At 35.4% G+C, this 20,698-nt stretch overlaps 1 protein-coding gene across 20 annotated transcripts in view; it reads right to left on the bottom strand.

The window, feature by feature from the left end:
* The window catches only part of ZMYND11 (zinc finger MYND-type containing 11), a 125,528-nt gene that overhangs the window by 42,677 nt on the left and 62,153 nt on the right, over window positions 1-20,698 (bottom strand). For 12 of the 20 annotated variants that reach the window (XM_074325071.2, XM_019719302.3, XM_019719301.3 and 9 more), the window contains one exon: window positions 7,516-7,675. In XM_074325071.2, the coding sequence (XP_074181172.1) occupies window positions 7,516-7,675 (160 nt within the window). Of the gene's footprint in view, window positions 1-382; window positions 428-7,515; window positions 7,676-20,698 lie in introns of all 20 variants that reach the window. The other 8 variants (XM_019719299.3, XM_019719298.3, XM_019719300.3 and 5 more) reach the window with 1 other exon arrangement.

Raw genomic sequence — 20,698 nt, 5'->3', positions numbered from 1 at the left:
GGTGTAACTCATATAAGCAAGCTTACGTTAGGCAGAGTGGCCTATAACTTGTCTTTTATATAGTGCTTTGACTAATAGTCTAAAACATATGCACAAAAACTAAGCCTGCATTTTCCCTGGATTTCACCAGATGTCAGCAGCTACTCTGATACACTTGACCCAGCATGTGTGAAATGCCACTTCGATACTACAAGAAAGTTTTTAAAATGCAAACCTACTAGCACAAAATCCAAAACTACAAGCAATGTAAAGACACTATGGTTTTAATGAACAATTTCAGTACGAGTTAACTAAACTAGCCTAAAGAAAGATAGAAATGTAATACAAAACAAAACAAAAAAAAAGAATTAAAGTAAAATAACATAGTGCAAAATTAGTTCACCTTGTTTGGGGTTGCTGTCCTGAAGAAAGGCTGCATACTGTAGGCCTTTCAAAATAAAAACAAAATCATCTTGGTCTCTCTACCATAACTTGACTCAGTATCAGGCAATACACAGAACTAAAGGGATTTCGTACATAGTCAAACTGTTTGCTCTATGACTTACATTATTTTGCAGATGATGTCAACTGATAATCCATGAATGTGCTAATCATGAATGAAAAGGCAGCAGCATGCAAACTCAAGAGTCATTACTAGTTTAAGAGGAAACTTTAGATACTAACATAAAAGTTACAAAAGGACATAGAGAAAATCTCTCTAGGAAGTCTGCCATGAAATCTATCATGATGTTAGGAAAACATTTTACTAACAATAAATTTGGTGCCATTATAAATGTGCACATAACTGGTTCAAGCTGTAGTTTAGTAATCATTAGGAGTGATGAATGTGAACATGGTAAACTCAATACTTCCCACAGTGTAAACTGACACAGGCTGTCTTCAGAACCTCCTAGAAAACATTCCACCATCTAGAAGCAGCCTGCTGGCTTAGTCTCTGTCACCATTTACAGCATTTAAGACTGGAGCCAGACCGGCTCAAATCTGGCTCCGGCACTCACAAGCTATGTGAGGCAGAATCCTTAGTATCTGAGGCAGAATCCTTAGCGTCTCTATATATTATTTTCTATCTGTAAAATGAACCAAATAACAACGCCTAGCTTATAGGGTTTTTATAAGGATCAACTAAGTTACTATGCTAAGTGTTAGCTGGTGTTAAGATGATCTGTTTGCCATAGTGCACAAAAAAGGAATGAACAAGTCACAAAATGATGTGACACTTGTCATGCATGTGCAAATCCTTCTCCAGGGCTTTAAGTTCATTACAACTAATTCTCACAACATTTCTGTAAGCTAGACAGAGCAAAAAATATTGTTCAGTCAATTGAGAGATAACAGTGATGTAGGAGGGCCCATCGGAGAACTGTCTGGAACAAGGGCCTCCTAAACTATAATTCACTCTCATCAGATGCAAAAGAGATTCTAACTTTTAAAGTATTCCCTGTTTATACATAATGAGCAGATAAATCATACATTATCAAATATGTGTTTGATGTGGTATGTCAACATAGGTACAATGTAAAATTAACTTCTCTATAATTCGAGGTTTAATTTAATTCTGTTAATAAATTCAGTTAACCACTGAGGTAAGAATTTGATTAAATATTTCTATTAATTTAAAAAATTATTTGAATATAAATATTGTAACATTGCTTGATGAAATAGTAAAATTTAGACAGGAGAAAAAAGATGTCTCTCTTACCCACACACACGTGCATACACACACATACACACAATCAATATTAAGCTGAAAAGAGTATAATAGAATAAGTAGCATGACCCAAAGTATTCTACTGAATAAAATGAAAATTCTTTACCAAAGCAAGAATCATTTCTAAGTGTAAGTACATCAGTTGGAATACACACAGAATCATAGCATAACTGGTTTCTAATTAATAATCACCAATATTTAATACTTTACAGAATAAACAAACATTTATATTTTTGTACCTGAGATAGGTAATGGACCTTTGGAAGAAATGTGTAGTTCCGCACATAATTAACATAAATATAATAAAATATATTTCACCTTTTAAAAACATCAAAGGTATCCAAGGGGCATGAAGTTTACACTCAGGATACTGAACACGATTAATTTATGACAACTGTAATCACAACAAGGAAAATGCAAAGACTGAAACTTTAAAAAGTTTACTGCACTTGTCATCCTTATGAAGTAGGCTGGGAGAGTCGAGCTGTTTGAATTCAGCAGGCCTCTCAATATTTTTTCAAGAACAAAGTAAGGGAGCTCTCCTTGCCTCAGTTATTTAACGGTGTCATTTCTGAAGAATAAGACATAAGTTCAATCCTTCCTCTGATCTAAAACGTATGAGTTTAGCTAAGTTTCAGCAGCTGCACAAACCATAGCTTCTTTTGTTTGGGCATTTGGAATCAGGATAAGCAGATGATGACAGCGAGCAAAGTGCCCATCTCGGCCTGGTGTCAGTTAATACTAAATCCATTTATCCCCAATATAACACGTAAATCTCTTCAAGAAACCACAAAATATGTATTTTCATTAGTTATGTATCAAAACCTTAAATGAAAAAACAGCAAAAATACAGAATTCATCCCACCTTTTCATTTAGTCCTACTTTAAAAGTAGCATGAGGTCCTGCTTGGTGGGGCAAACTTGATTACATGAAAAGCAAACATTCAAACTGAAGCAGGGCATATCTGCCAAGACCTGAGCTCATGTTTGCAGTTGCTCCTGAATCATAAGCAACAAAACTGGTACAAGGATTCTAACTGAAAATGCAAGCTGCGGTTCCTACACTAACACATTTTTGAACTGGCATTAAGTAAGAAAGAAGGAATGAAACTCTGAGTCCAGATTTGGCAGGTGAGTACAGACAGTAGTAGTTTCACAGCACATGTGATTTTTTTACACTTTGAAGTCATCCTCTATCTACACTGGTGGCCACATTATTTAATATCAGATCAAAAGTATCTGTCAAATAATAGGACAGAGTCGTAGCTTTGTGCCAGGGACTACGAATAAAGTTGAAAAGTCACCAAATAATATGAACAGGCTCAATATCAAAACACATATTTGATATGTTTTATCTGCAAATGATCCATAACTCAAAGTTACCTGCAAATCTATATTAAATACTTTTATAAGAACTTCCTATATTTAGTGAGCACCTTGAGTTAAGAATTTAACTCATAACTTATGTTTATTACAAAGGGAACTACTAAATACTAAATCTAACTGAGCCCAACAAATGGTAAAATTCTGCCCAAGAAATATATTTCTCAAATTGTTAGAATAAATGTCATGTAATATTGTGATCAAATGTGGATTGAATGTAGCCATTCATGTATATTTCTTTAGAGAAAGCAAATGATGAAGTAATCTATGAGAACATGTATGAATCTTTTTGTAAAAAATTGAAAGAAAAAAGGCCTTGATATAACAAAACACTGAATGGTCCGACATCACAGTTTCACTCTGTGCCCTGGTCTATTAGCCTCTTACTAATAAAATTTCAAAGCTATGAAAACCATCTAGCAAAAAATTATTTGTATCCTATGAGTGAATATTAATGACATACACATCTGGAAGTTTAAGATGACCACAGAAAATTTACAAGTTTCCCAGGTTCAGCAATCATGTCATTTTAAAAATTGATTGATACATAAAGTTTTGCTTGTTTATTGACTAATATTTAAGCAAACCATTTAAATTGAGGGGCTTTATTTTTAATTATATTTTTCATTCTATTATCTCCAATGAATATATTTAAAATGTCACCATGAAGATGCTTATCTATTGCCTAATTTTATCACAGCTTCTCCAAAGGAATTATCACTTCAATCAGGCTACAAATGGTGGTTGAGATCAGCGTCTCAAACTGTCTAAAATTCATTCCAGTCTACAAGAAATCTCAATACAATGGAGGCTACCACCTCCCACTTATACAGGCTTCTTCCTCTTAAAGAGATTACATATAATTATATCCAGACATATTATTAGAGTTAGGCTGGTATTATATCATTGCTGGATATAATAAAAATAATGTTGCTCAAGATATGCATATTTTTCAATTGAATCGAGTTTTTAAAAATAAGCACTGGAAAAACAGGTAACACGTGCAATGAAAAGTGACACCAACAAGCCCTGTGCTCAGCCATAGTTGTGGGGCATAAAGGAAACCACACTCTCGCCTACCTTGTCTTTCCCACCATAGATGTGAAAGCGAAGATGAGGAGAGCCCAGCCTCCTTGCTAATACAAAGTATCTCAGGGGATACAAGTTGTGGGGCTTATCAAGAGAAATTAACTTTTTCCCTCATCCCTGAGCTACTGCTAACTATTTTTAGAGGCCACAGAAGGAAAAGAAGTGCTATGTTAATCCATTTTTTTAAATGACAAAACTTCCCTGAGCCAAGAATATTTGTAAGTTTGAATTAAAGGCTTAAAAAAAATTCTATTCCTTTCCTTCCCAACACCATATGTATTTTCTTGACTTCTTTCTTCTTGACACCGAGTCAGAAAGTTAACAAGATGAATAATAATGTAAATCCTTCAATTTAAAAACTCAAGTTTTTAGAGGCAGCATATCATATACAAGGTAGAGAAACTATAAAAGAGGGTCCCAGACTCAAATGCCAGCAGGCAGGGCTGTCATTAGCCCATAGAGTTCTTTCGTGAAAATCAGAAATGGTGGCTCTTCGCTAAGATTGATTTTTGTTACAATAGGAATTTTATTGCCATATGCTAGAAACTGCTGAATAAACACACTGCTATCTGAGGAGTGGTCCTTTCTAAGTTATGGAGTTCACAATTGGCCCCCATAAACACAGTGGGCCACAGCAATCCCTACAAACACACACACAGTTGGCCAGCGTGAGATGTTTGTGCTGTGCCAAACGTTACACATGTCAGCTAGGTGTCCTTCTAGAGTACTCTGAGGACATGAAAATTGTAGTACATGATAGCCCCTGGGTAGCCAGGTGGTAAACCAGCCACATTCATGAGATAAACACAGGTCTCAACACTTGATGGTTACATCTTAAATATAGGTCCAGTGACTTAAAGGAAACATCTATACAAATGTCCTTTTGTTTGATACAGGTCAAAAAAAGTAAAAAGAACCTGATGAGAATTTTTGCATGTATGGTTAGTAAGAAATCTGTGTGTTTTTGCTATACTACATATAGTCATTTCTTGTTTTAAGCATATTTATTATTCACTGGTCAAAAATTTGCTTTGAGTATACAGTCATATGCTTTATAGACTCTCATTTAATCCTTGAAACAATCAAATACAATAAATATTAATATGCCTGCATCACGGTTAAGGAATGAGTGTCAGAGGTTAAGAAATTTCCTCAACTAAATGCTTGAGGTGGGACTGAAACCCTGCGTATTATTACATATAAGCCCTTACCTCTTTCTACTATACTACTGTGTTTCCCCGAAATAAGACCCAGCCAGACCATCAGCTCTAATGCATCTCTTGGAGCAAAAATTAATATAAGACCCAGTCCGACTAGATCTTATTTTTGGGGAAACACAGTATATTATTATTGCCTCTGAAATTTTAGTATTTGCGCATTTCATCGATTAGAAACAATTTTTATATACTCACTTGTACTTACATCATACATGCACACTTACTATAAAAATGTTTGTGAATAAGAACCAACATGAATAAATAAAAATTGTACACTGGTTGTTTGATTTTCATGACATTTCATCTAGGAAAAAGAAAAGGATGCTGCTATAAATATGTTCAGTAAGAACATGTAAAAATAAAAAATAGAATACAAAATCTAATGTAGTGCTGAACTCATTAACTACTTGTTGAATTAAACTAAACAAGAAACTTCACCTTGAAGAGGAAAAAAAGTATGTAGAAAAGCACAAATCTAAAAAGTAAAGAGAAATAAAATTACTTTTATGAAAAAATGTATACAGATCCACAAAGCAAAATGCTTTGGATTAAGTTGTACTTACTATTTGTAAATCTCAATAATTATCAGGCTAGCCTTCTATACTAAACCTGTAAGTTTCCAAGTGTTTTGAGATTAGAAATTTTATATTATCTGAATTATTTTGACTATATAATCTATTGATTATCAATGGCCCTCCCTTAAGTGTCTAATGGAGACAGATTTCCATCATTTGATATTATTATACCTTGGCATCCAGAGTTTCTTTGAAAGTAAAGTAAAAGCTTTACTTTTCCATATGTAAGTCATCAGAAAAATTATTTTGATAAAAACATTTTTACTCAAGTTTAAAAGAACACTTCTAATGTAAAAATCAAATGATACTAGCAAAATTAAACATTTTTTCTTCCATGTCTTCTGTTTGTGGAAAACATGAGTGTTTTTCCTGAGACTTTGAAGGCATACGTTAAACTAACAAAAACAGTGTTAAAACTGAACTTCTCTAAGTCTGTAACTTGTCCTAGCTGCCCCCATGGACCAGCCCGCCACAGAGGACATGCCATGAGTTCACAGCTCAGAGCTGACTGCTGAGTGTGTGTCTGCTGGCTTGTCTGCTGTAGACCCAGAAGGGAAACACAATGCAAAGGTTTTGGGAAATGTTTCCACAAAGAATCAATTTTAAGACTGTTGTTGTCATTTTTATACTTTCAGCTTTTCCAGAATTCACAATAAAAACCTCTCAAAATACCTAATGTTAAATCTATTCCTATCAGAAACTAAAGAAAACTAACATCTATTAAATTTGAAACCTATCACCTGCAATGATGTTCCGCTGCAAAAAGTAAGACTTTTCTAATCAAGGTATTAGAAATATCGAACACAAATGAGGTGGGAAGACAGAAATTTACACGTGAATCTAATCTTTACATAAGAAGAAAACTATACTGTTTATGTGTGGGAGTATAAAATTATATACCAAAAGGAAACAGAAGATTAAATTGGCATAACTTAAAAGAGGAGTCAAAGTAACAAGAACTAGGTAAAAATATAACGAAAATTAACTTTCTGTCTTTCCTGTGATTTCTGTCCGTGTGCCACAAAACCCACTATCATCACTAGTCAGCGAAGAACTGGCCAGGGGCATCTAATTCTGGAAACTCGTCCTCTGCAGACCCCTCCTGAAGCGTGGTTCTGGGCTCTGACAATGTCCAACCTGAAGCGAGATACTCCCCTGGGAAGAGTTTAGCCCTCCAATCTGTCAAAACAGCATCAGGATTATCCTGCATTGAAACATTTTTACTAATATTTATTACAGGAAACACTTAGGAATACCATTAATTGTGTGTACATTAAAAGGGCTTTTGCTTGTTTTGTTTGAACTTTTGCAATTCCAAGTAACCTACACAGAAAAAGCGAGCTCCTAATAAAAGTGAGTTTTCTACTAGTAAAAAAAACAGAAGGGAGTATCCGTCCTACCAAAACAGGTCCTTAATGTGAATAAAAATGTTAAAGTGAAATATTACTAACTTCTGAAAATGAGTTTCTATAGATTGTATTTAAGTAACGTTCAAAAATGGAAAAGTCAGCTTCTCCAAATTTATCAGATAAAACATACTTACAATCTCATCTCCTGGCAACCAATATCCTTCTTGTTCAATACCAGCTTTTGAACCTTTGCAGCCCACAGTGAGAGTTTCAACAATAAGACCATCTTTCACAGCTAAGCTCAGCTGGCGGGTGGTCTCTTTTGGATGCATACCGTGGACTCGAGACATATACCTGAGCACAGAGAAAAACAAATTTTAAAATCCCTTAGTACTAAAACATAAGAATGAATAAAAATAAGAAGCTAGAGGTGATTTATTTCTCTTCTGGCATGATTGATACTCATGAGAGCTGTGCCAAAAGAAAGGAAGGAGTCCTGAACACTTGACTGGATTACCATGATATTATAAACCTTAATTCTGTTTTGTATGTTTAGAGAAACGTTTGTTCAAAATAGTCCCAAACAAGCAAATATAAATTACTTAACAGATTTTAGTCAAGCATCCCATTTACTTTTAGTCTCTGGAGCAATTACCTCTAATTTCCACTCTACAGATTCTAAATTTAGAATTTTATAATCTCTAGCCATATAACTTTGGAGTAGAAAATACTTTTACCCAAAACTTAGGAAATAACACCAAAGAAAATACAGGAATTACATGAGTGATTGTCAACATATAAAGAAAACAATGCATGTTGTGATTAATAAAACAAAAGTTGATGTTCAATAAAATATACCTGGGACTGGATCACTAAAGCGTACAAGTTCTCCCTGAGTTACACGGCATTTATTTAAGTTTAAAAAAATGTAATATTTCAAACATACCCTGGACCACAGAGAGTAATACTGGAGACTCCCTTGTATTCACCAATTATATTGAATTCATATTAACATGTTGGCATATTTGCTTCATATCTTCTTTTGTTTTTTAAGGAAATAAAATGTTACAGATACAAGTGAATTTGTACCATTTTCCATTCACCTCTAATCAAACCCCAACACACACTATCAATAAACTTCTGGACATCCATGAGGCCACTGGATATCCAGACACAAAAACCTCTCAGGACACCAGTCAGGCCAGCCTCAAACCCTCCAGAGAAACAGTCCATGCTGGCGGGCAGGGGCTAACGCCCACAGTCCTGGAGAAAATTAGGTAGGGTACAAGAATTTTAGATCAATTAATCTGTCATTTAAGTATCAGCATTCAAACAAATCATTTTGAACATGTAAGAACTCATTGCTGAAGAATCTTCTAAACTCAGAGGACAAATTTCAGCAAAGAAAAGTAAAGCCATCAGAGGGCTGGGGGGCACGCACTCTGCTTTGCAGTTTGTGGCAGGCAACAGTGTCTGGTTTCTCTACCAGTGCAGTTAACGGAAGGTCTCAGAAGAAAGAGGCTGGGATTATGGTGATAGTAACGTTGGCTCTGACACAGAAGGATGAAGTGAAGTTGGTCCACATACACTGATTTTGTCACCTTTGCTAACTAAAGGTCTAAGGTGATAAATCATGTATATGTTTTTATATAAAGGTCGACACTACCAGAAATAAACTGAGGTTTTGAATGTGGGGAAGGGAGATGAGTCAAAGCAAAAATATACTAATTTTCTCACTGTTCACTGCAGGAAGCCAACCGACATTATCTTAGGAATTAAGCATACTACTTAAGCTTATAAAGGTAGCCCTTAGAACAAAATCAAAAGCTTTCCAAATTAAATGAAGAAACTCATAAAAACACATTATGTAGTGAAATAAAAACAACAAAAGAAACAATAAAAACAGTGTATCAAATAGGAGGAGAGGACCAACACCAAGTCTGTCTTTTCAATAAATGCAAATTGGCTAAACTCAACAATTAAAAAGAAAAAGACAGATTGAATCACAAAACAAAAAATGCACTGTCTATAAGAGACACACAAGTGACTCAGAAAAATTGAAAAAGAATGAGCAAAGACATATCATAAAAATGCAATCCAAATGCAGCAGGGATCAACACTGCAATTGGGAAAAACTCGTTTTGTAAAAAGGCAAACGGCACAGGCAGTTATAAAGCAAAAACTGTAAGAGATAAAGGGAGTACTGACAGGAGTACAGAACTGAGACTTTAATTCACTTCTCTTAGTCCGCAAAAACATCAAATGCACAAAATTAAGTATGGATACAGAAGACCTTTAATTAAGTTTATTAATTAATAAAACAGATCTAGTCAAATTTATTCTGAAACTCAAACATTACCTTCAATAGGTCCAAGAAACATTCACTATAACCAAGGAGAAAGTCAGTCACAAAAATGACCTTAATATATCTCAAAAATGATAGACATTTGCTAGTCACCACGAAATTTAACCAGATATTAATAACAAAACTAGAAAACTCTCATAAACCATTGAATCAAAAAGATTTTCTAAAATTGCAAAAAATCTAAAAACAATAATTAAAAAGCTAAAGCAATGCTGGTTAAAAATAAAAAACTGTAGAACAATATTAATGCAAGTGCTCCTTCTTAAGGAAAAATAGAGATAACACTAGCTAATCTAATCAATCATTAAGAAACAAAATACAGAAACATACAAACTAAGAAATGTCTACAGAGACATAGCCATATGTAAAAAGGAAATTAAAAGAGTCATAAGCAGCTACTTTGTTCATTTCTGTGCAAAAATGTAAGAAAAACACTACGATTTTCTAGAAAAATAGAAATGCCCAAAGCTTGCCCACAGGAAAAGTCAACTTTTTAAAAAGGACAATTTCCAAAAAAAAACAAACAAAAAACAACAACCGAAAGTTGACAAAGAGCTTCCCCCAAAAAACACAAGGCAGGGACATATTCACAAGGCTAATTCTTCAAACTTTTTAATGACCATATTACCTTCAATGTGACTTACTCTTTTTCCTTCTCTGCTATGTGTGACTCTCTGCACATAGCAGAGAAGGAAAGCATAGGATCTGGCATAACAATGATAACAAAACCCCACAAAAATAGCACAGATGAACTAGTGTCCCATAATAATACTGGTATAAAAATCCTAAATATTTAAATATATACTCTAATGTTAAATATTAATATAAATTAATAAATGCTAATACATTAATACATTCAAATGTCAAAAGAATGCACCACAAGTGAGTGTTTAATTCCAGGATTTCTAGGAATATTTACTGTTAAGAAATATAGAAATATAATTCATCCCATTAATAGATCAAAAGTGAGAAATCATGAAGATGTCTATACATGTTGAGACAGTATTTAGTAAAATTCAACATCCAGCTCCCAACAAAATAGGACTAAACACTTCCTTAACACGATCAGGAATGTTCAAAGATGTCTTTAACACTCTTTCAAAAGTATTAACCAACACAGCTGAAACAGAGAAAGTAGTGGGGTGTGAAAGTTGGTAAGGAGTTAAAATTACCATTATTTGCATATCACATAGCTAGAAAACCCAAGAAATCAGCTGATGTGCTGTTTTAAATAATCAAATAATTTAATCAATTATTTGTTTGGATAAAAACTAATATAGTAAAATTTACAGCGTGCATATACAGAAGCCAAAAACAGGAGATTTAAAATAAGACAAAATCCAATCATTTACAATAGCAGTAAGAAAAATAAAACAGTAAAAATAGAAGAAATGACAAGATCTTTATGAAGAAAATTCTGAAATTCTACTGACACAAAAGAAGATGAACTGGAAAGACATAACTGATATTTGGATGGAAGACAATAAAATCCAAACTGCCTATGAGATAATTTAAGCAAATACTACCACAAAGTAGGCAAGTTGATTCTAAAGTTCTATAGAGAATTCAACAAGAACTTCCCTGGAAAATTAAGACTACTATCAAATGTGTAAACGTTACAGTGCCAAAGTAATTAAAGTATAGTCGACCTAGTGCATGGAGAGCAGACCAATGGAACAAAACAAAGTTCAGAAAGAAACTCAAATACACATTTGAATTATAATAAAGGTGGCATTTCAAATTACTAGGGGAAAGACTAATTAATCAACGGCATTGGGACAAGCTGGATAACTTGAAAAAAACAGAGATGGAGCCCTGCCCTAGTCTGCACCCACATCTGAAGAGCACCTTGTGGTTCACAGGAAGTGATGTGCTCCCAAGAGGTCCCAGAACCACTGTTCCCATTGGCCAGCTTCCGGCCGAGACAAGCATTCACTTGGCTGCCTCCACAAACGACACATCCCAAGGACAGACTGGGCAGGCACCAGAGCTCTGCTAAGCTTAATCCTCCTCTATAGGATCAGCCCCTGCATAGCAGCTCCTCCACTGCAGTTACGACCAGTCCTCACAACCCATCAGCCTGAGAGTCTATCCTTCCCACTGACGTGCAAACAGCAGCCAAGGCTCAACTACAATAGGGGGGCACAAGAACCCACACAAGAAATACACCTGGAGTGCATGGCTCAGGTGACCAGGGAGACTGAACCTCTGGGCCCCACAGCACACCTACTACATAAGGCCACTCTACCGAGACCAGGAGGCATAGCAGCCCTACCTACTACATAGAAACAAACACAGGGAGGCAGCTAAAATGGGGACACAAAGAAACATGTCCCAAATGAAAGAACAGAACAAAGTTCCAGAAAAAGAACTAAACAAAATGGAGACATGCAACCTACCAGATGCAGAGTTCAAAATGCTGTTCATAAGGATGCTCAATGATCACAGAAAGAACTTCAACAAAGAGAGATAGGAAGCATAAAAATGGAGGTGGAAAACATTTTTTAAAAAAGTCATAAATGACGAATACAATAACTGAAGAATACATTAGAGGGGATCAACAGATTAGATGAAGCAAAGGATTGAATCAGCAACACAGAAGGTAGCAGAAAACACCCAATTAAAACAGGAAAAAGAAAAAGAATCCAAAAAAAGGAGGATAGTTTAAAGGGGCCTCTGGGACAACATCAAGCATACCAACATTTGTATCAGAAAGTGGAGAGAGAGCAAGGAACTGCAAACCTGTTTGAAGAAATGACAAAAAAAACTTCCCTAACCTGGTGAAGGAAAGACATACAAGCCCAGGAAGTACACAGAGTTGAAACAAGATGAACCCAAAGAAGCCGACACCAAGACAACATCATAATTAAAATGCCAAAGGTTAAACACAAGGCGAGAATCTTAAAAGTAGCAAGAGAAAAGCAGTTAGTTACCAACGAGGGAGCTCCCATAAGACTGTCAGCTGATTTCTCAACAGAAACTTTGCAGGCCAGAAGGGATTGGCACAAAATAGTCAAAGTGACAAAAGCAAGGACCTACAACCAAGATTACCCAGCTAAACTATCATTTAAAATTGAAGGACAGATAAGGAGCTTCCCAGACAAGAAAGAGCTAAAGGAGTTCATCACCACCAAACCACTATTACAAGGAATCTTATAGGGACTTCTTTAAGAAGAAAAAAAAGAGATTAAAAAATATGAATAAAATGGCAATAACCATATATCTATCAACAATTATTTTAAATATAAATAGATTAAATGCTCCAATCACAAGACATAGGGTGGCTGAATGGATAAGAAAACAAGATCCTTACATATGCTTCCTTCATAGACTTACTCCAGATTGAGAGACTCGCATAGACTAAAAATAAAAGGATAGAAAAAGATATTTCATGAAAATGGAAACAAATGAAAAAGCTGGGATAGCAATATTTGTAGCAGACAAAATAGACTTTAAAACAAAGGCTCCATCAAGAGACAAAGAAGACCCCAGTTATCCCATTTCTGGGTATTTATCTGAAGAAACCCAAGCACTACTTTGAAGGGACATATGGATCTGTGCGTTCATTGCAGCATTATTTACAATAGCCAAGATATGGAAGAAACCTAAGTGTCCATCAACAGACAACTGGATAAAGAAGGGGTGATACACACATACAATGGAATATTACTCGACCATATGAAACAGAAACAGACTCATAGATAAGAACAAACTGATAGTTGCCAGGTAGGAGTGGGGGTGAGGGGCTGGGTGAAAAGGTGAGGGGATCAACAAGTACAGATCGGCAGTTACAAAACAGTCACGGGTATGGAAGTACAACATAGGGAATATAGTTGATAATATTGTAATGACGTATGTATGGTGCCAGGTAGATAACAGACTTATTAGGGAGATCACTTCATAAATTATATAAATGTCTAATCACTATGCTGTACACCTGAAACAAATACAATATTGTATGTCAACTGTAACTGAAAAATGAAAAATAGTTTTAAATAAATACAAAATAAGTCAGGGAGAAGTAATGTATAAAATGGTAACTACATTAATATAATAGTTATATTAATACCATATCTACTTTCAGCAACTTTCAAATATGCAACATGCATATAAATATCATATTGCATATTTGAAAGTTGCTGAAAGTAGATCTTAAAATTCTTAATCACAAGAAAAACACCTTTTTATAGTTACTGTGGTGATATTTTGCAATATAGATGAATATCAAATCATTATGTTGTACACCTGAAACTACTAGAAGGTTGTTTGTCAATTATACCTCAATTTAAAAAAAGGAAATCAGTGAAAAACTATCATGGTATAAAATGGCACAATTTGTCAAAAACATTATGGAAAAAGTTCCATTCTCCCACATAAGCTTGCCAATCTTGGTCAGTTACCCCTTTTTCAAACTCATCTTGGTTCTTCCTTATCTGTTATTCATCCATAATAATTTTAGCATCAGTTAGCATCCATGAAAAACACTGTTGAGATTTTGACTGATTAATTTGAGGAGAATACCATTGATATTAAGTCTTTGCACTGATGAACTTGGTATGTCCGTTTATTTAAATCTTCAGCTATGTCCTTAATAAAGGTTTATAATTTTTCTCCATAAAAATCTGCATCTTTTGGATTCTTCTAGATATAGCATATTTTTGTTTCTTTGAAAAGAGGATTTTGTTTTATATGGTATTTTCTGGTCAGTGGTTGCTGGTATATATTCAGAAATCTTGCTAAACTCTTTTATTAGCTCTAAGTTAAATCTATTAAACTTGTCCTTTCTTCTTGCACTGATGAGGACTCTAGAACAATGTACACCCTAGGTAGCCTCGCTTCAGACTTTGCAAGGGATTCTTATAATAGTTCAACCATTAAACTTGCCAAAGGTTACTGATGGATATATTTTATCAGTACAAAGTGATAAATATGATGCTTGCTACAGGATACAGGTAGCTAGCTTTTATTAAGGAAATTGCTTTCCAGTCCCAGTTTTCTGTTTTGTCTGGCATTACATTCTATTACTCCGATACATTATAATCCTCTGAATTCCGCCACACAAATGGGTCTTCTTAGCCACTGTGCACTCCAACATTTGGAAAGCATGGAGTGTAAGACACCAAGAAGTTTCACTTTCTCTTTATTGACAGCATGTTGGGCTCAAATTCCTTAGTTCAAAGAGAACTGAAGTCAGCCATTGATTCTGCTCCTTTGTTCTTGAAGGACCACAAAGATGCACAGGGCGAAGGATGGAGGACAGATCGGGCAGCCCTTTCCCCAGATGCAGGCTGAGCAGGAGAGGGTGTAAATGAAGGGCTGGTTCTGACTGAAACATGAGAACGGCAGCAGGCAGACAGTGCTTCCTCCTACTCCCGCTATAGCCTGGGAACGCAAAAGCTCTGAGTTAAGGGGTTTTGTTTTCCGAACAAGAAGTCTGGGTTTAGGACAATTAGAATAAAGAGTAAGATCTAACATGCATTAAAAAGTGTTGCCTAAAGGCTAAGAACATGTATACATTATTTAAAATAGTTGTTACAGATGCATTTAAATTTTTTCAAACAGTCACTATTTACTTCCCTTTAAGGCCTTTCTAATCACGATCTATTTGCTGATGTATCTGCAGCTGCAGCCAGGAAAGGTGCCACCAGTGGGAGCAGATGACAAGTTACTTCAGATAGCTCCTTGCATAAAACTGGTACTCGGTAAATAATTGTTGAATACCGTGTTTCCCCGAAAATAAGACCTAGCCGGACCATCAGCTCTAATGCGTCTTTTGGAGCAAAAATTAATATAAGACCGGGTCTTATTTTAATATAAGACCAGGTATAATATAACGTAACATAACACCGGGTCTTATGTTAATTTTTGCTCCAAGAGACATATTAGAGCTGATGGTCTAGCTAGGTCTTAATTTTGGGGAAACACAGTATATACATGAGTATTAAGAAATTTCAATGGGATTTTAAAAAATCTTTATTTTAAATTAATTCTAGATTTGCAGAAGAGTTGCAAACTAGTAGAGTTCCCATATACCCTTTACCGAGCTTCTCCTAGTGTTAAATTAACATCTTATATAAAATAGTACAATTATGAAAATTTCTTAATTTCTTTTTCTAAAAATTTACTTATGTGAGATATTTGATATACAACATTAGTTTCAGGTGCACAACATAATGGTTCAATATCTGCATATTACAAAATGATGACCACAATACGTCTACTTAATATCTAAACATTTAGATTATTAATTTATTAACACTGGCACACCTTCACACCTTGGAGATACTGTGTGCTTGGTTCCAGACTTCCGCAATAAAGCAAGTCATAATTTTTTTGCTAGTGGAGGGCCCTGCTTTTCATTTGTAAAAAATACAGTATCTGTGAAGCACAATAAAGTGAAGTCCAATAAAACGAGGCATGCTTGTACTTTAGTATTTTAAACAACAGACTTTATCTAGGCTTCACCAGTTTTTACTAGATAAAGGAAATTTGTCCCAGGGACCAATTCAGGATTTCTCAACATGTAATATATGAAAAAACATCCAGAAATGAAACAGATGATATCAAAAAATGTTTAAGAGGGAGAAGAAAAGTGAGTAATGACTAATGCTGCCCAATATAAATTATTACAGAGTCTTCTATTAGGACAATGGCAATAATGAAGTTGGCCTGAAATGTGCTTATAGCCGACAATATGAACCATTTAAAAACAGCGTAGTATGACACAAAAATTCAAACAAAAGAACAAAAGATCAGAATACCTAGAAATAGGTCCAAATACACAATTGCCTAAATGTGAAAGGTAAGCATTACAAAAGAAGGGAAATGTAACAATATTCAGCAAGTGATAGTGAAATAACTAAAAGGCAATGTGAAGAAAAGTAATTTGTAATATCATCTAAACTGTGAATGACTTAAATATCACATAAATAAATATCACAAAAATAAATGAGAACAAAGTATCTGCTATTTGGGGGCAAATTATGAATTATAACAATGGAAGAAACAAAGTAAAAGGCAGATTTGAAAACAAAATTAAGATTACAAAATATAAGAGTAAGAAAATTAAAATGGAACAATGAATTAGCAAAAAGACCTATCGAGTATGCCAAAGGTTAAAAACGTACCTATCAACATAGCTTATGTGCCAGATGTTTCTGTGTGTGTATGTGTGTGTGTGTGAGAGAGTGTATGTGTGTGTGTGGGGGGGGGGTCTATACAATAAACCCAAGCCTTATTATATGAGAAATGTATGTAAGATGTTTGGCTTAATATTTGTGATAGAAATCACCAATAAAGTAGCAAGTGTCAACAAACACGGGTTCATAAAACAATGCCTATACTTGAGGAATTCCTACTTTTCCCCTACTCTTCTATTCTTTCAAACTATGTATTGATTCTAATCTTGTTTTTTTTTAATAGCAGAATTAAGGCAGTGTGCTACAGATGTTAAGTAAATGAGGAACGTTCCTCTTACTGAGCATTGCAGGCTATGTATATCTGAGTTAGTATAAATCCTGAAGAACTGAGTGATTCATCATACCATAAATACAAGGTCTGACACTTAAGTTCATGAATTCATCCTAGAGAAAGTGCTACACACCTCATTGCTGAATATCACTATGGTCACCTTCAAAGTAGTCCCCTTGGGAAGCTATGCACTGATGCCAGTGCTCAGTTGACACTTCAAAGCCATTTTGGAACTCTTTTTCTGGAATGGCCATCAGAGCAGTCATCGTATTGCCCTTGATGTGCTGAATGTCATCAAAATGTCTTCCTTTCAATATTTCCTTTATCTTTGGGGAAAGAAAGAAGTCATTGGGGACCAGATCTGGTGAGTAGGGAGGTGCTCCAATACAGTTCTTTGTTTACTGGCTAAAAACTCTCTCACAGACAGTGCTGTGTGAGCTGGTGCACTGTCATGATCCAAGAGCCATGAATTGTTGGTGAAAAGTTCAGGTCGTTTTTGTCTTTTTCATGCAGCCTTTTCATCAATTCCAAATGGTAAACTTGGTTAACTGTCCAGCTGGTACAAATTCATAATGAGTAATCCCTCTGATATCAAAACAGGTTAGCAGCATCATTTTCACTCTTGATTAGGACTGACGGAACTTTTTGGTCGTGAAGAACTGGCTGATTTCCGCTGTGCACTTTGATGCTTTGTTTCAGGGTTGTACTGGTACATCCATGTTTCATCACCAGTGATAACACGACCCCAAACATCCTCTTGGTCTTGCCTCTCCAAAAGGTCTTGGCAAACTTCGACTCTCCTTTGCTTCTGTTCATTGGTGAGCTCCTTTGGGACCATTTTTGCACACACCTTTCTCATCCCAAGATTTTCAGTTCAGATTTTCCTGTTTCTCTGTCGATGTTTCCTTGGTCTGCTGTGCTTCTCACAGTCAGCCGATGATTTTGTCGCACAATTCAAAGCATTTTTGTAATTTTTTCATCAGTTCTGCTTGTTACTGGCCGCCCTGACCGCTCTTCATCAGTGACACATTCTCTTCCCTCAGAAAAACATTTACTCCATTTGTACACTGCAGTTTTCTTCATGGCATTATCCCCATAAACTTGGACTAACAAGTCCCTAATTTTACTTCCACTCTTGCTAAGTTTAACAAGAAATATAATTCAAGCTCAGACATTCTCGCCACGGCACACAAAAACACGCAATAATAATGAACGCCACTCAGCAAGACACCGCCACACGTCGACACGAACACAGCTCTGAGACACTGATATACCAAGTTATAAAACCTTACCAAGCTGTTTGTACAGTGCTGCCAATGTAAGCGCAAGGTGGCAAGTTTGCAAACGTAATTGTCAAACCTCGTTTAACAAAGGGTCCCAATCTATTATTTCTTTTCTTAGATCAACTACTCAGGCAGGTTACTGCATGTGAAAATACTCTTATGCCAATAATTCAGGTTACGATCATTCTAGGAATCTCATTTTCTTACAAGCTGCTTCCATCAATCACAGGGACTTTTCCTCAAATAAAGAGGCAAAAACAGCAATTTGGGTTTGAGATGCATTTATAGCGGCCATCTAATCTCCTACTTTAATTTGACTCAGCATAATCATTTCAATGTCCAATATTTAAATGTTATGTTCAATTTCTATGAACTTTTTCATTTTTTCCCACCCCTTCCATTTCCTTTCCTATAATTTTCCTCCCTATGTCTCCCCTCTGCTGTTGAGCACTGAAGTGTATCAAAACACAGATCTGTCATCTCCCCTGAGATAATTAAGCATGTTCCAAGACAAAAAATATATAGCTAATGGTAAAAGTCATTGTTGATTTAACATTTTTAGAAAAGTAAGAAACCTCATGAGTCATAATTTCCTAAAAGTAATTACCTGTCTTTAACCCTTCTAATAATGACTTACTCTCAGGACCTTGTCACATTGTCTGACAGGGACAAATTGGGAGCTGGGCACACCAATGAGAACAGTGCAAATACAACCGTATCTTTGGGGAAAAGGAGCCACCACAAAATAAACATACCGTGTTTCCCCAAAAATAAGACGTAGCTGGACCACCAGTTCTAATGCATCTTTTGGAGCAAAAATTCATATAAGACCCAGTATTATATTATATGAGACCCAGTATTATATTATACTCGGTATTATATTATATATTGTATCAGATGCAGTAAGTGTTATAAAGATGCAGTAAAACAGCCACTCTCAACACATCTGTCATCTCCCCTGATGTTGCTGATGGTGTTGTCATCTCCCCTGATGGTGTTGCTGAGAAAACTTCTGGAAAGTACTTTTGCATTATACAGTAACACCTCATGGGTGCTCCTATCACTTGAATCAGTAATTCTCTTCCTTTGGAATGACCAGAGATGGGACACAGATTTATATAGGAAAAAAGTTCCTCACATAATGAAATGTTTTAAGGAAAAAAAAAAGATCTAAAATGTCCGTAACAGTAAAATAAATTAGGGATATAAAATAAGTTATATACCCACCCAATAGAATACAATGCCTTTAAAAAAAAATGCTAATGTTTCAAAAAACATAATGGTGTGAGAAAATGCTCACAGTATAATATTAAAGATAAAAAGAACAAAATCTAAAATTATATATACAGAAGGTGCCCAAAAAATGTATACACATTTTAAGAAAGGAAAAATCTGTATTAAAATAGTAATACTCAATAGATACCAGTAACAAAAGTTGCATATAATTCACGTTTGACTTCTACAATTACAAAAGGTGCTCAAAGTGGTTACCATCAGCATAATTTTAATAGTCTTTTCCTTTCTTAAAATGTGTATACGTTTTTTTTGGCCCCCTCTGTATGTATGCATACAGAGAGAGCTCTGCTACCAGTAATGGTTGATTAGGTTATTCAGATCAATCCTTCCACCGAAAACTAGATAAAAAAAAAACAAAACACTAAAAAATAATTCATTTAATTTTGGAGCATCTGCCAATTCTGGAAGAGGCAACTGAGTCTCAGAAGCCAAGCAGGGCTTTCACAACGTCATGGGGGCAGGGAGACGGCAGCTCTCGCTGAGGCCCCCTAGCAGAAGCAGCCTAGGGAAAAACCCAGACTTTGGATTGTGATCCTGACCAGCTAAGCTGAGGGTGAGGCTAGAAAGAGACTGGTTCACACAAGCACTAGATCAAATCAATTCCTGATTAGATTAAGGTGATATGAAATTGATGGTACACCTGTCAGAAGGAAACACAATTTCTAGAGGAAAAGACAGCATCAGCTCAGAGCCTGCATATCTATCTCTGTTTCATATGAATGCCTGGCGCACAATAAAAAAAAAGGCATGCAGGATTTAAAAACATGCAATATGCAAGTATCTATTTGTTTTACAGGTCCTAGGTTACAATATAATAATCCTCCTTCCACAGTTCTGTCCTCGCTAAATACTAGGCACAGAACTATTTACTCATCACAGACCTCCAGAGTAACTACTAGGGAAAAAGCCAACAGAGAGGTGAAATTTGTTATTTTTTCCAATATCCTTTCCATACTTCTTATT

This window comes from Rhinolophus sinicus, chromosome 1, assembly GCF_057876585.1.
Source record: "Rhinolophus sinicus isolate RSI-liver-muscle chromosome 1, RSI-T2T, whole genome shotgun sequence".
Classification (NCBI taxonomy): Eukaryota; Metazoa; Chordata; class Mammalia; order Chiroptera; family Rhinolophidae; genus Rhinolophus; species Rhinolophus sinicus.
This window is presented reverse-complemented; position numbering and strand designations above follow the sequence as displayed.